Raw genomic sequence first — 16,346 nt, 5'->3', positions numbered from 1 at the left:
AGTTACAAATCATCTTGAAAATGGACACTAATGGCACAGAGGTTCTATGGCCTCATTCCCTGGTACAATACCCCCAATATCTCCAAGTCAGGAACATTTGCCTTCAGCCTATTCTTCTAGCCTGACAATTCAAAGAGTGACTTTCCAAACTGATCCAAATAATTGTGTTATTCTCTGGTGAACTACAATGGGACATTGAACCAGGGAGGCACTAACTGTAGCCCAGAAGAATCCCTGAAATATTAGACTTGCAATAGCTTTGGTGACCTCGTGTGGAGGTAGTGGCACTGGTACAGCGAACAGATGAAGGGCAGCCCCGAGGTCCCCCTGCCTCCCTGCCATCCTTGCAGACCACCAAAATGACAGTAAATATATCACCAGGTCCTGAGTCTTTGGCCTCAAAAAAGTAGGCAAAATGACTCTCAGGCAGAATTGGTTTCCTATGGCTTGTTATATATTTGGTTAAAACGGGTCACAAGTGAACCTCTGCATCTTTTTCCTTCCTGAATGACTTTAGAAAACAGCTCAGTGATGCACCAGGGCTGCTCCCACCTCAGGGGTGATCGCTGCCCACGAGTCCTGGAGATACTCTGTTGCATTAATAAATTAAGATATTGCATGAGTGGACACTTCTGCTGTCTGTGACCCTGAATGGCTGAATGGAGCTCAAGATTCCCCTCCTGCAGTTTACACCATAAAACAGTACTTGACATTGTGGACAAATTCAGTGAAGGCAGGCTGGGATCCCCTTTCCTGGCAGCAGCTGCTGTCTCTGCCACAGGCAGTGGGAATGAGGACAGGGCACCTCTTGCCCAGACAGCCAATTTCCCTTTCTAACCCAAACAAAAAAGTGCTCTCCTTGAGAGTAAATCACCACCTACATCCTTGGCATTTCCCCATGGAGGAGGTGGGCCATGCTCTGGAGGTAAATGTCTCCTTGCACTGACTGTAAAGAGGGAGTCTGCGATCAGGTCATACAGAGATATCATGGTCTGATAAGATTAACACTGATAAGAAGACTGAGGGCTAAGGAAAGGAGCTGAGAGCTCCAAGGGGAGCCCACGCTCTCCTCAGTGCAGGGATGGCACTGACACATGGCAGGGAAATTTTATCCGCATTATTGGGTAGTGGAGAACATCAATAGAAAAACAGACATCCCCCACTTGAAGTACCATGACAGGGAGGAGATGGGGCAAAAGGGAAGAGATGTGGCATTGGGACAGAGAAATGTTGCCAAGTCAGTTTATTGAACAAGTGTTTCAGGAGCTAAGGAAACAAGGCAGACTGAAGGGATGTTACTAGGGATGGTCAGCCCATGGGAAGTCACATGGAAGGGAGTTTGTCTTCCTGGGCTGGAGTCCAGAACAGACTTAGCATTCAGTCAAGCTCATGATGTTGAGAGTAGTCCTGCTTTCCCTGGTGAGAAAAGGAGAGAGGAGAATTAGACGTGGCTGACGCCCCTTTCCTCATTTCACTGGCCCGAGCGTTGGCTTAGGGTTGACTGGAGATAAAGAACAGTCTCAAAAACCCAAATACCCCCTTTCATTATCCTCATTTAAGGAAAGATGAATGTTTTCATTCATTTGCTACAATCCAGTTGGTTCAGTGAAGTAATTTCCACACGCCCTTGTGAGCTTGTGGAACAGATTGAGTGCTGGTGAAAATCAATGAAGTACTTCTAAAGTTCACAAACAGGAAGCCAAGTACAGATCACAGAAATGGGCACTTCTCATTTTCCCTTACAATGCAAAAAATCTAGAAATGTCCAGTATGTGCCACAAGCAGTCAGACAAAAAGGAATTATGAGGGAGCCCTGCATTCACAGCAGGCACGGGAATTGTTCAGGAAAGGAAAGGTTTCACTCCTATACGTACAGGTAGGCGTTGCAGAAAGCACATCTGTTGCTGTAGGTTTTGCCATCAGAGCCACAGTGGGGCATATATTCCAAGGTGCAGATAGGAGAGACTTCTTTAAAATCCTTGCAAAGGGCCTGCACACAGGAAATAGATACGAATCTCTCAGGCAGAGAGCAAACTGTGACCCCCCAGCACAAGGAAAGACACACCACTGAGAAATGAAACTGCCTGTAACATCATCATAACCAAGTGTCCTCCTGATGGCAGATGTGATCTTGTACTGCTCCTGCTCACTGCCACTGTCTTTTCCTGCTTTATTACAGAGCAGTGGGATGCATGTTGGCTGTTTTATGAGCAGTGCGAAATTCCCAAGGGATCTCCTCAGGTGTCAACACCACCATTCCCCAGTTTGTAGCCCAGAGCAGAAGACAGTCCCCCCATGTGCATAACAGACACTGAACTTCACTCTTTATTCCCATCCCTTCCCACTCACTCTTGTAATATCCTCTTCACAGGGTCCGTTCTTTCTCTTGCCAAGGTTGGTCCGATGCTCCCTGGAGGGAGGAGAGATTGTTATTAACCACAACCTTCCCTGTTGCAGCCTCAGATCAAGAGCAAACCTCACTCCCATGGAGTCACCGAGATTTCCAGATCACCCAGCTCAGCACCACCTGCCCAGCACTGACACAAACATGCCCTTAGAGACCAGACACTGTGCCCAGTTGATGCACCTCCTCTGTGGGGTTGAACGCCCGTGTCAAACACCAACCAAGGCGAGCAGGAAAACGGGGGCAGACAGACAAAACCCCTGCAGTGCAAGGTTTCAGAGAGAGCCCTTGCAGATTACTTGGCTCCCACAGAGCCAAACTCGGAATCCCCCAGGGAGGAAGATGAGCACTTACAGGTTGTGGGCACACAGGGTGCACTCGCTGGCGTAGGTGACACCGTCGGTGCTGCACACGGGGTCGTAGATCATGGTGCAGGCCATCAGCTCCCTGCCATCCTTCAGCGTGGACGTGGGGTACCGGCTGCAGTTCAGCTGGGGAAATCAAGGCCAGCAAAAGCTGTGCCATGGGCTCTACTCCGTGCAAGGGAGCCCCAACACAACCCCCCTGCTTATGCCACTGCCTAAATCTGCCTACACCAGACCCTAAAAGGATCTGCCAGATGACAAATTACGGTTATATATTAAGTCTTTCTTCATGGAAAACTAGCAATTTCCTTTCACAGCCTTCCCTGGAGAAGACTGAATCAAGGCTGGAAGGTAGACATTACTCATTGAGCTCTGCATTTATCACGCTGCCCCTATACCTTACTGAACCCACCAGGATATTACAAAAGGCAGCTCAGAAATAATCTGTAAATCAAAATGGCACAATTTATGCACTCCCTCCAAGGGGGCTGACTATGACCAAGGTGTTTTTCATGGCCCACAAGAATGGAGGGGAGATGTGCTGACAGGTCTTTTGTTGCAATGGGACGGTTCCGAGCGTTGAAACCTGCCAGCAGGACTGACAGCAGTGGAAGCTGATTTACGTCAGCTGAGGAGCTGGCCTTGTGTTTTAGCACTCCCAGTTTCTCCAGTGTGAACTCTTCTTTCCTGATTTATGTATCTCACCCAGCCTGAGCACAGAGCGTACTCAGGAAACAAAGGAATGACATTTCATAGTTTGTTTGTATAGAAATGAAATATCTGACTCGGGATGTTGACTCTTTCAAACACATGCTAATGAGGTGGCTTTGTTCTTCTATTCCCCAGTGAGAGTAAATGGTTTAGAGCTGGCCAAATATAGGTAATCTGGTATTTTTACAAGATTCATGTTGATATATATTAGATTACATTGCATTTAAAAAAAAAAAAAAAAACACAAAACAAAAACCAGAGGTGGGTTTGAATCCCTTGATACCTTAGGTATCAGCATTCAAAACACAGGCAACTTTCTATTCTTTGCAGAACATCCTTTTGTAAAACACAAGCATCGAGAAGGCACAAGGTTCCCTGGGCTCTCTGCATCCCCTGCCCATATTGCCAAAACATTCTGCTAAGTTCCTGCAGAGTGCTGTGGGAAAAGGATTCTCTGTGCAAAGCCTTAAACCATTTATTCTGCCTGTCTCATAACTCAATCCTCACCTGTCCTCTCCTCTTTCTTTTCCTGACTGCATGCAGGAAGTGCACAATGTTCCTGCTGATGGGAGGGTGGCATTCACCCACAGAAGGAAGGGCAGCACAAGTGTGACCCCCGTGGAGGCTGCACCACCCAAACCACCCAGCATTTGCTCAGGTTGTGCAGTTGGCACCTCCTCAAACTCTTCTTTTCCTTCAGGTTTCACTTACTTGGTGAGCTTCTTCTATGCACCTTCCATCGTGCTTCTTGGCAACCTGGGTTCCGTATTCCCTGGAAGAGGAAGCAGAGTTAAAAATGCTCAACAAATAACTCTGTGGGGTTCTCAGGGGGGTGACCTGCAGGGCTCACATGTTGTGGGCACACAGGGCACAGTCGTTGCTGTAGGTGACACCGTCTGTCCCGCAGATCTCGCGCAGGATGAAGGGACAGGCTCCGATGGCCTCGCCGGCTTTGGTACCGCTCAGGTACGTGCTGCAGTCAACCTGAGGAGGTAAAACAGCAATGCTGGGTCAGTGTCCCATCTACAGTCTGCCCACTCTGATCCTCTAGATTTTTAAAGGCCTTTGGCAGGGGGAAATCAGAGGTTTTTAAAGTTTAGACTTGCATTAGAAATTAATTACGTAATTGTAGTTTGGTATTTTCTGCTAGCAGAGGGAAGAAAGGAACAACTGGCAAAAAATATCATTTTCCTAGAGTAGAACATATACAAGTTTTAAATCAGGCATTCATAAAATCATAAAGATTGGAAAAGACCTCTAAAATCATCGAGTCCAACTGTTAACCCAGAACCACCGTGTCCACCACCAAACCATGTCCCCCAAGGGCCACATCCACGTGCCTTTTGAGCACTTCCAAGGAATACTGATTCCACCAATTCTCTGGTCAGACTATTCCAACTACTGACAAGACTTTCACAGAAGATTTTTTTTTTCCTGATGTCTAAACTAAACATCCCCTAACTCAGCCTGAGGAATCTGATTGAAAGTGTTTGACATTAAGTGCAGCTTGAGATAGTTTACTATATCCGAGACTGTTTCAGCATTTCCAAGAGCAGCAAGAACTGTTTCACCAGCTTCTGTTGCAAAAATATTTACAATATATAGAATCTAATAGTTTAAATATTTGAGGATCAATAGACAAACACCTATTGGAAATCAGTCTACATTAGCCAAGCATCACTGACACTTCACTGTCATTTTGCAGTCTCCCCAGTGCAGTGTCTCTTATTATCCATATTTCCCACGTGGTCCAAGAACAAATTAAAGCAAAGACCACATTTTAACAACGTGCCTTTTCTACAAAAAATATATTGAGTCCCTCAGGATGCATGAAATTATTTTTGGTGCTTCAGAGCTGCTCTGCATAAGCAGAATAAATGTGTTAAGATATTATCAGCACATATTGTTACTGTGCAGGATAATAAAGCTATTTCTGTACACATACCTGAGAGCAGATTTGTCCTGGCTGACCAGAGTACAAGGACTTTTTTAACCTGCCTGTCCAGTGCAATGGAAATCCTAGCACTGAATAAATACACAGATATCTGACACAGCCTTCTGCCTCCTCTCCTACTGTGCTAAAATGGGCTTCATGGTTCTTGGGCTGCCTCTGATGATTTCTGTTCAGAGATTGGCAGTACTGGGACATTTTGTTTCTCAAGGCCCAGCCTGTCCCCATCCTCTCTTGCCCTCCTGTACAGCACATTGGCAGCTGTGAGCAGCTGAGGAGAAGCAAAGCATCGGCATGAGCCCTGTGCATCACTCTCCCCCATGCCTGGGTGCACTGAGCTCAGCCAGAGTCTTCCTGGAGGTTGCAGAGAAAGTAGATGGTGCTTATTTTAGAGCAAAAAGAACACTTACAGGAGTGCTTTCTGCCTTGCATCTTCCATCATGGCTTTTCTTAACATCAGTCCCGTGTTGTCTGAAAGGGAGAGGTTGGGGTTAGCATGTTCACCATCTGAGCCCTGGGACTCCCAAATGCAACAGAAAGCAAACCAAACCCAGAGCCAATATATATGATAAAGGAGGCACCTGATTGCCTGATGAACCAGCTCCTCCCCATCATTAGAAAGTGGAATTCTAAGTGGTAACAGACCCATCAGGTCTCCCCAGTGTGTGCTATATAACAGCTCCATTCACTCTTTCCCCTGCCCAAATATCACAGCTCTCACAGAACGCTCAGACTGAGAGCTGGCTCTCCCACAGCTCCCCCAAGGAGCAAAAAGAGCATCAGGGAACAAAATCCAGGTGACAAGGGCTTCAGGAGGTTGAAAGACGAACACAGATTTGTTAGTACCAAAAGAAAAGCCATCTGGAGCATTACCCCTGGCTTGCCACTCCAGAAGAGAGTCCTGTGTACAAGACTTACACGTTGTGGGCACAGATGCTGCAGTCGTTGTCATAAGTGAACCCATCTGTGCCACACACTGGGAGCAGGATCCTGGGGCAGCGGATCAGGTCTTTGCCACCCTTCACCTTTCTGGCTGGGAATTTACTGCAATCGAGCTACAAAAAAGCAGCAGCATCAAACCCGAGGAAGATCTTGTTCTCCAACAAAAAAAATTCCATCATAATCTCCTGCCATGTCTCTAATGCTGGGATGCTGAGACAATACCAGTGCTAGGACTCAGTTCTTGCAAAACCAGGCTGAGTCAGCTCTGCCTGAACCCTCTCACATACAGGGGGAGCTGCACAGCACTACACAGTGTGTGAGGTGACAAATCCCTGGATTAAGCACCTTGGTCAATCCCAACTACAAGATACGTCAGAAAAGAAGAAAAATTTAAAACATAGCCCCTTTTTAATTGTGCAGTGAAAGGACTTGGACTTTGCATTTGAAGGGCATCATCAAAGGAAGATCAAAGCCCAATCTGAACAACTTCCACATTTGTGTGTTAGCATGTCCTACACAGCAGCTCTGGGACTTCTCAGGTGATGCACTCTGATCAAAACTTCAGGTGTGCTCCACATTTCAGAATATGTCCCCACCCCAAAGACTGCCGTAGGTGTGAATTCATCATGAGAGCTCTGTGCATAGCTCTCATCCAACCCGTTTGCCAGGGCTCTTGGGCAGGGAGGGCCCAGAGGACACCTGCCTCAGGACAGGTGGGATTTGTAGGCATCCTCAACACAAGGAGCTGACAGGACTTAAAGACATGTGGAGAAAGCCAGGCTTGAGGCCAGCTCATTTTCAGAGTAGATGTCACCTCAGGGAACCCTTCAGTTGATGCAGCTACGAGGAGTAAGCCTTATGTTGAACGCTTACCTCGGCAGTCTTCTGTCTGCACTGTCCACTGTGCCTTTTGCCAACATGGGTCCTTTGTTCCCTGGAACAAAGAAGAGGGAAACAATAAAATAAATGCTTAACCTCTTGGGCACAGTCATGTGCAAAATGAAGCAAACCATGGCTTCAGACTCTATAGAAAGTGTTCAGATTGGCTACTTTACTCATTAAAAAGCTCATCCCATCTTCTCATAACATGCAATTTAAAGCAATATTCTGAATTGTTCCTTCCTCTGCCCAGCCCACAGACTCATCCAAGGAGGTGCCTTATGACTCTTCATGAGCACACAGAAGGCACCAGAAAGAAACTCAAGGTAAATCCAAAACCATCCCATTTCTAAGAGACTTGAGGAAACAGGCAGGAGCAGAAATGCAGCAGGACAGTTCTCAGGAGTGCCCAGCATGGCTGGGCACTCAGAAGGAGCTCTCTGGGTATGGCACTCACACGTTGTGGGCACAGATCGCGCACTCGTTGTCGTATGTGTTGCCATCTGTGCCGCAAACTGGATTCAGGTCCCTTGGACAGGCTACCAACGTTTTGCCGTCTTTAGTGGTTTGTGTTCGGTACCTGGTGCAGTCAACCTGGCAAAATAAGGACAAATAGCTCTGGTGGAGCCCTTGCTATGCAAGAAAAGTTGATTCAAAACCTTTTTGTTCTGTGCCTCAGCCTCCAATGTTTCTGCAACAGGACAAAGGCCTGATACACTGAAGCGAAATTTCCAATCAGAAATGAAATTTCTGAATATTTTCCTACTTCTCCAGGAGTCAAGGAAAAGAACTATTTAGGAGAAGGGAACCTTCAGGCAGAAAAACATGTACAAAATTTTGGGCCTAGTCTCATTTAAAAAAAAAAAACAATCTTGAATTTGGTAAGAAACATTTTTCAAAAGCTTTAAATCTGAATAATATTGATTTGGTTTGTGTTGGTTTTCTCCAAACTTTACCAGCTCTGTGATTACTTCTTACTTCAGATTCCCTGTAGTTCATCACAGGATTTGAAAGGATAGGAAAGAATTGTTATCTATCAGGTGGAGAAAGGACTTCCTGCATCCAGAATTTTAGTGCTGAAATACAGAAGCTTCTCTTTCTGAGGCATCAGACTGCTGGCCTCAGACAAAGATACAATAAACTATGCTCTATAAATATTTATGGTTAGTGCTCTTATGAGTCTCACTACATCTGTGAACACAACCAGCATGGGAGTTTTGAATCCCTGCTGCTGAGGGTGGGAACGTTTGTGGTCTCCAGAGAGAAAACTGCCGACCTGCACAGCATGTTGGCAAGAGAAATCTTGTGCCCCTCCACCTTCTCCTGGGGACACAAGTCAGCTCCTCATCCCATATCCACCTCCTTCCTTTTTCCTCAGTTTGGTGTGGTAAGCATGGGGTGACCTTCTCTCTGGAGCAGGGAGGAGGCCAAATCCACCCCCACCATGCAGAAAAGCAAATAATGGACTGGGACCCTCATACACCTTGTCCTGTGGACCTCTTGCAGCTTCCTAGGGAAGTCTGCGAGGTCCTCAGGATTTTATTAGCAGCCCTAAGTGGTGGATTTTTGACTTCTATTGCACTTACAGCGACAGATTCCTTGCAGGGCCCCTCATGTATTTTGGTAACATTGGTGTCGTGTTCTCTGAAAGGAAGAAAAGCTTTGCTTAGGGAGCATTGAGAATAACTTTCCCCATGACACTGCAGGTACTGGGACAACAAAGCAGGGTTCCACCCTCCCTGTGGGACATTACAACTGCTTGAATTCTCTGAATGTGCCCTGCAGATGGCAGCTGCTAAGTATTCCCATCTCCCATGGGAATTAAGTGACAGGAGTAATTAGGTGTTACAAGCAACATTTGATCTGTTCCGGGCTCTGCTCTGGTTCTTTTTGTGATTCCCTTCACGAGCACAGACAAAAAAATGGGGAAGAGAACTCAAGCTGGCTGAAGAACCACAAGCAGCCAGCAGCAAGGAGACCTACAAGGACACCTGCCTTAAAACTGGTATTTTACAGAAGCACTTCTGAGAGCCTCAACTTGCTGACTGTCCAGAAGGACATTCCATGCACAAGACTTACGCGTTGTAGGCGCAGATCCCACAGTCGTTGTCATAAGTGAAGCTATCTGAGCCACAGACTGGTTTAAATATCCTTGGGCACGCTACTACGACATGATCATCTACTACAGCTCTTCGGTAATTACTGCAATCAACCTGTAAAAATAGCAGGAATAGAGGAAAGAAAAACAAACCACATTTTTGATATAAAGTTATAACGCTGTTACGTAGTCTTTTTACTCTCCCTCAGACTTTGGGGACAAATCCAGCATCAAACTAATTTCACTATCAAAAGTAGACACCAGAAATTCTGTGGGAATTCTCTCCCAGTGGAAAAAAATAGTATGTTAAGAAGGACTGTGATTTGGGTTTTGTGAGGTCCTTCATAGGATCCTGCTGGAGCTATCCAGGTGGTGAGATCCAACCTTCAGCCAACGTATTATTTGTGTTTTATTCCCAATTAGAGAGGCTAGAAGTCTGAGGTAGAAAATAACAGACATGGTATGAGATAACCCATAAAAATCCTCCTAGCTTTGGTTATCATCAGATTTTATTTCCTTTTGGGTTGTGCAGACCAGCTGTGCACATTCTGTCCTCTTTCTGCACAGTGTTTGAACTGTCCCCATTGCAGACTTTGTCTTACCACGATAGGTTTTGGGTCACATTCTCCATCGTGTTCCTTCTCCACGCTGGCGCTGTGCTCCCTGGAAGAAAGCAGACCTCTGTCAGGGATCATGGAACAGCATCACCTCAAGGCTGGTGGTGCTGGCACCCAGCTGCAAAGGCACATTCTCCTCTGCCCAGGCCATCCTTGGGGAACAAAGCTGCCACCCCTGCCTGGCACCCCGTGCCCTGAGGCCTTGGCGGGGTTCCCAGCAATACTCACACATTGTGGAGGCAGATCCCACAGTCGTTGCTGTACGTGTTGCCGTCAGTGCCACAGACAGGTTGCAAGTTCCTTGGGCAAGCTACCCAAGACCTCCCATCCTTGGTAATGCCACTGGAGTACTGGCTGCAATCAAGCTGTGAAGGCAGCCCAGAATCAGCCCAGATTTTGGCTCCCTCACTGAATGAAACCCCCCCAGCATCCTCCCACCACCTCCGTGCCTGCAGCTCCTGCTGGGAGGCAAATTAGAGGCATTATTGGGAATCTGCTCAGGCAGTCAGGAGGAGGGAATCTTCCCTACAGAAGTTTCTGATTATGCACTCCTGCCAGGGTCCAGGGAGGCAGGATGGCTGTGGGTGAGACAGTGCCTAATGAAGGCGGCGGTAATTGGGAGCCCCTCGGCTCCGCAGCGGATCCTTGCAGATCGTGCTGCACTCTGGTGAGTTACGGGAGGCTCGGAGCTGCGTGGGAGGAACCTGCAGACAAATCCATGGCTCAGGCCCTGCTGGTTTTCTCTCTGTGATATAGGTGTAGAAATATATGCAAGGAACATAGTTCTCTGGGTCTTGCTGTATGGAAGCAATTATCAGAGTCACAGTGTTCGATGCTTTTGAGTGTGTCATCCTAAGACAGGTTTCCTCAAGAGGAGGCAAACTGCTGCCTTTGGCTGGGAGTAACTAAATTATGTCTAAGAGTTAATATAATAAGAGTGTACAATTACTTCTTGCTTTTTCATTTCATTTAATGAACCAAAAATATTGCAAAAAATGGGGATCTTTTACTTTCTTGTGAAATTGGCAACATCATTAAACCATGCACTGGCAAATATTATTTTAACAGCAAAGATTTCACTAGATTTAACCCATGTGCTTCTCAAGTAGCTACATACTGTTTCTACCTTACCAGAAGCCTGAATAGAACATAATAAATAGATCTTTAGCTCACCTGAACTCCAAAGGCAGTACCTGAAAGAAAAAAATTGTGACGGAAAAAAAATTAATTACTGACATGCAGAGAACACATACGTAAATATTTTCATGGAATGAGTTAAATTCGGTAATTAGTCAACATCAATTCATTTTGTTTCAGAAAATATGGAGTTTTACATTATTCCAGTAAATGGCCATAGGAAGTACTAAAAGTTACTAAATAAAGTTTTATTGCATTTCTGAGGGGAGATAAAACATGTGAGAGCACATATGTTTATCCACCTCTAAAATGCTACAGGTAAGCAATACAGATACTTTCAATTCCATAGTCCTGGATTTTAACCTCTTCTAAGAGACTTTTATATTTGACTTTCAAAAGTTTGGACATGCATGTTCAAGATAATTACCGCCACCAGCACTGTCCATCTCCAAGTACATCATTCTCAGCTACCAGGAGAGCACAGTAAACTCCCAGTGCAATCCTAGAGGTTAAAGTTTGCATTCATCTTGCTCACATGGGCAATGATGCCATTTCTTACAGTTTTATTTTGCCTTTATACACAGGATTACCATGTGCAAGCCCCTATCCTGCCCTAGAACTGCTCCTACAGACCAAGAAGGTAGCAGTTGTATGATGTTTGCTGAAACCTCAAACTTGAAACCTAATTTCTTTGCTGTGCTCTCTCAGGAAGGCTATTTCTTCATGGAACGAGATTCTCCTCCATGTTGCAAGACCCAAAGGCTTTTACTGAAATGAAAACTCAACTCTGATTCAGCCAGATCGATCTTTGCAGTACCCCAGGAAATACTCACCCAAGCAGCAGCAAAGGGCAAGAGCTGCCCTCACGAAACCTCCTGTCAGCTTCATGGCAGCCAGGAACACCCCTCCAGTGCAGCCTGCCTGCTCTCTGTGCGGGAGAGGAAGATTGCAGGGAGGAGCAGGAATATATAGCACACCACGCTATCAAGTGGTCCCACCTCATTAGGTAATGCTCCCAGCCTGTCATCACCATTCGAAGCCAAAAACGTGTTTACCCGGCTCTGGATGTCTGGCTAATGATTGATACAAGTGTGTGTGCCAGGAAGGGGATTTCAGGTGGCTCGAGGGAGTGGGGACCATGCCAGGACCCCTCTCCTCCCGCACACTCTGCCCAGCCCTGGGCTGCCCCTCGCACGGCTGCAGCATATCGTAGGCTCACATCTCCCCTGTGCCTACCAAAACGCAATTAGGACTTTCTCCTCATCTATAATTTTCGACTGAGTTGCCAACTGATATCCAAATCCCCCATTATTTAGCCTCAGAGCGTGATTTTGTACTCCTCACTGCTGTATTTCAGCCCAGTTTGAGCCCAGGCAATTTCAGCCCAGAAGGTCACCCTGTGCTCTGCAGGAGGAAACCTGCTCTTCTTCTGTTTCAAAAACCCAGCAGTGCTCTGCTCCGCGTGCCAACTTTTCCTGTAATACAGCAAGGAGCAAAAATACTAAGTTTGGTCCTAAAAATCCATCTTTTTGGCTGTTCACTGATAACTCCCATGGCACCTTCTGCTCATCTGCTTCCACCTCCCCCATGGCCAAGCCCTGACCCACCATACTAAGCACAAGTGACACCAACCCCCAGGGCAGCAGGCCAAATGCCTTTAATGTCTGCACAGACTAGATGTACTGTACTTCCTTTACCTAGGAAGTCAGCCAACTTTGCAAAGATTGGTATTAGCCCACGCATGGTTTGCTTCCTGAAAATTCACTGTGTATGTTATCTCTTTATGCTTTGTATCTTTAGTGTTCTTCAAATATCTCCTTAAGGTTTGCCCACTATTCAGGTAATGGCACTTAGATTAGCTCTGAACACTTTTTTTGTCCTTTATGTAAGGAGATTTTTGGCAATTCTTTGGATTAATCTCAATTGTAGACTTCTCTGTTGGGATCCTAAATTCTCCAAATCACTCACTAACTTTTAATCTTTCAAATTCTGTGTTTAGTAATCAAAATCCTTGCTTGACAATCTATTTTTGACATAATTTAAACAGAGCGAGCTTGCATTGAATCATCACAGCTTTATTTTCTAAGAGAAGGACATTTTCAACATCTTTCTCACTTGAAAAGCAAATCCACAATAATGCAATTTTAGGGATTACCTACTGGAAAAATATTTGCTTTCATATCCAGGAGCTCTGCTAATATTAGTAGTTTGCAGTGTGCATCTGCAAAACTAAAGCCTCTCCAAATGCCAACGTTTCCTGCTACGTGAGGAGCACAAGGGATCATCTCCCTATTCATATTCCTCATTTTCATTCCTTGCCCCTGATGTTCTGCCCTATGTTTCCTGACCTTTGCCTTATCTCAGTTCCACCAAGTGTCAAGGACTCCAGACCTTTGGATCGATGCAGACCTCGGCTACGAGGACCCCTTCTCACGCCGATTACAATATCCATCTCTCAGGGCTTATTCCAGCCAAGGCCAGGATCCATTAATGCTTCCTGGCAGTGGAAAATGATTCCTGACAACTTAATTGCCAGGCTCTGTAAAAGCTGTCATGGTCAAGCAAATTCCTGCCAATGTCCACAGCGATGACACCTGAACCCTATCAGGAAGGAGATATTATTTGCAAACCAAATCTGCAGTTAAAGTGGATTCACTCAGCATGTTCTGTCAAGAGCAAAGTAATTCTCTTCCAACCAAGCTATTAAACTTGGGAAGCAGTTTGAAATAGGAGACAGAGTAAAGGGACAGGGGAGCAAACACCTGTCAAAGATCTAGAGAAGGAACTAGGGTTTAGAAAACACTGCAGCTACAGCACATGCCTGCTGTTGCCTGTGTCAGCCGAGGCCCACAGAGCTCAGATTTGGGCTCCTGTCCTGTGCACAAGGAAGATCCATGCTGTGACCCTCCTGCTTCACACAGAGTTGTTCAGCAAAGCTTTTTCCACCAGGAACTTGTCCCTCAGAACAGAGCCTTTCAGGAGCAGAGAAGCAGGTGCAGCACATTCCGCCCACGCCAGACAGGGAGACCTTTGGTTGTGTTTACACCTTTCTGCTTGTGCAATTCCCACTTGCAGTGATGTTGTCTTGACGTCTGCCTGTTTATTTTCCTTTGCTGTAAATCCCACCTGGCTGAGCAGCCCTGGACATGAGCACTCCACCCCTTTCTTCCACTGCCTCTCCAGGTTACCTCTGGTCCCAGCTGTGAATCATCTGTCTCCATCTCTGCAGAATTTCACTGAAAAAGGCCAAGAAAGGAAGCAACCCCTTGGAGGCAAGAAGGCAACAAAGCTAACTCATCTGTTTTTCAGAAATACATGGAGAAATTTTCCATGCTTCCCACCCTCACACCACAGGGATAGTTGTTATTAACCCAGCACTAAGGTATTTCTTTTGGGACCTTCTGCATCAAGGGTCTGGATTTCTAACTTGCAAGCAGCTGCATCTTGTTTTTAGTGAATGACTTGAGTGGAGCTGCTCATACCTTCACGCAGAGGAAAGCATTGGAAGTTTTTGTGTTGCAGTTCCAGAGGAAGAGCTGGGCAGCAGGAGAGATCTTGCAGCAGAATAGAGCAGAAAGCTCCCTGTAGTAGGGAGCTCCCTGTAGTAGGGAGAGCCTTGCAGGGAAAGACAGATGTTCTAACAGACGCCAAACAGAAGCCCTAAAGAGAGGCCCATTCATGAATCCCCAAGGTGAAAGCAGATGGGCCACGGAGCAGAAATTGTGATAATCAAGACAAATAACCCTGAAATCCCCAGGTACCCCTATGCAGAAATTGTGTGTTGGGGCTGAGCATCACAGGGATGTAGGGAGAGCCAGAAAAGAGAGCTCTGCAGCAGAGCCAGAGGGGCTTCCCTGCACAAACAGCATCAAGCTCTCCGTGTCACAATTCACCAAGTTCTTAAAGGAACAAATGCCCCTAAACTGCAAGATTTCCAGCACTGTCTGCTGTGGCAGCCTGCAAGAGGTGCCCTGGGGCAGAGGACACCATGGGGCCATGCCAGGGCTCTCCCTCGGTGTGGCTGAAGAGCAGCTGGGAGCTGCCAGGCAGAGCTCCCAGGCTTCAAATGGACAGAGGACTGAAAAACACCACAGGGAGTTCAAAGTCTGCTGAGGTATCTGCCAGAGTCAACAGTCCTCACTCTCTACCAAGAGCAGCACTCGTATGCTCTGAAGAGTTGCATACATTCCTGACACCTTCTATGAAAAAAAAATACTGAAACACTTAAGGTCCCTGCAGAGGGCATTTTAGCTCAAAACCCAATCACATTGAAAGGCTGAAGACCAAAGGGTCACTTCATAATGCCAGTTCTGCAAAACCTCAAGAACTGCAATGAACCGCATGGGGTCTGTGGTTATTGGCAAGCAACACCGTTAATAAAGTGTAATTTACAGCAAACCGAAGCGTCCCCAGAGCACTGGTACCTTTCCAGTTTCACAGAGGACTGGCTTGGCCTCATTACCATTTTAAAGGGCAACACAAAGGGCAACCAAGAGCAAACATAAAAGAAAAAAATGGTAAATCTCCAGCACCTCATCAGCCTTTGCCTCCTTCTCCCCAGGAGTAACAACATGTGGTATCCCCTCCAGAGCTCTGCTGTGCCACTAGGGACATTCCTCACCAGCCAGCCCTCAGAATAACCTGCAAAAGGAGGTTGAAAGCAAGAGCAGAGCGAGCAGGCAGGCTGCTGGGAGCAGGATGGAGCCAGCACTGCTGCTAACAGCAGCCCAGGCAGCTTTAGCAAGTCCCTGTCCTGCGCCTCCTCAGCAGATGGGCTTGGAATCTGATTAACGATCCCTTATCACCAGCTGCAATTTTTGTGGATGATAATTTCTGCTGGCAGCAGGAGAAATTTAGAAGGTGCTCAAACACTGACAGAAGAGGCTACTGGGGCAGTCTTCATCAGTTTATTGCTTTTCAAGCACAGTTAATGAAGGTTTTAGGGGTCATTATTTGAAAACTTAAATACTTAAAATCACTACAAATCATAGTATCTTTTAAGTGCACTGATTTTCATTTGCAAGAATTTATTTTAAGCCACAAATTGTGCACTGCTTTTATGAAATCATGTAGATGTCCCTGCACACGATGTTAGCTGGAATCAGTGAGCAGACATCATCAGAGAACATTTTTACTGTCTGACATTCCTCACTCTCAGGCTGCATAAATAACATTCGAGAGTGTACTTGTTTCATCTCAGCTCAAACTCTGCATCCCCCAAAACAGCTAACCAGCCCCAAAC

General features: G+C 46.2%; 1 protein-coding gene across 2 annotated transcripts; it reads right to left on the bottom strand.

The window, feature by feature from the left end:
• Positions 1 to 1,226: 1,226 nt before the first annotated feature.
• On the bottom strand, positions 1,227 to 12,058 carry LOC116451421 (ovoinhibitor-like). 2 transcript variants are annotated; one of them, XM_032124878.1, is made up of 16 exons: positions 11,938 to 12,058; positions 11,141 to 11,160; positions 10,196 to 10,332; positions 9,953 to 10,013; positions 9,332 to 9,465; positions 8,839 to 8,896; positions 7,710 to 7,846; positions 7,247 to 7,307; positions 6,350 to 6,486; positions 5,842 to 5,902; positions 4,331 to 4,464; positions 4,192 to 4,252; positions 2,759 to 2,895; positions 2,350 to 2,410; positions 1,875 to 1,990; positions 1,227 to 1,416 (listed from the first exon to the last, which is right to left on the bottom strand). In XM_032124878.1, exons 1-16 carry the CDS (start codon positions 11,990 to 11,992, stop codon positions 1,371 to 1,373), a joined length of 1,416 nt encoding a protein of 471 aa, XP_031980769.1. In that variant the 5' UTR covers positions 11,993 to 12,058; the 3' UTR covers positions 1,227 to 1,370. The 2 variants fall into 2 exon arrangements, with proteins under 2 accessions (XP_031980769.1, XP_031980770.1); XM_032124879.1 differs by lacking the exons at positions 6,350 to 6,486; positions 7,247 to 7,307.
• Positions 12,059 to 16,346: the final 4,288 nt, after the last annotated feature.

This window comes from Corvus moneduloides, chromosome 15 (genome assembly GCF_009650955.1).
Source record: "Corvus moneduloides isolate bCorMon1 chromosome 15, bCorMon1.pri, whole genome shotgun sequence".
Classification (NCBI taxonomy): Eukaryota; Metazoa; Chordata; class Aves; order Passeriformes; family Corvidae; genus Corvus; species Corvus moneduloides.
The sequence above is the reverse complement of the archived record's forward strand: the minus strand, read 5'-3'. Positions and strand labels throughout refer to the sequence as shown.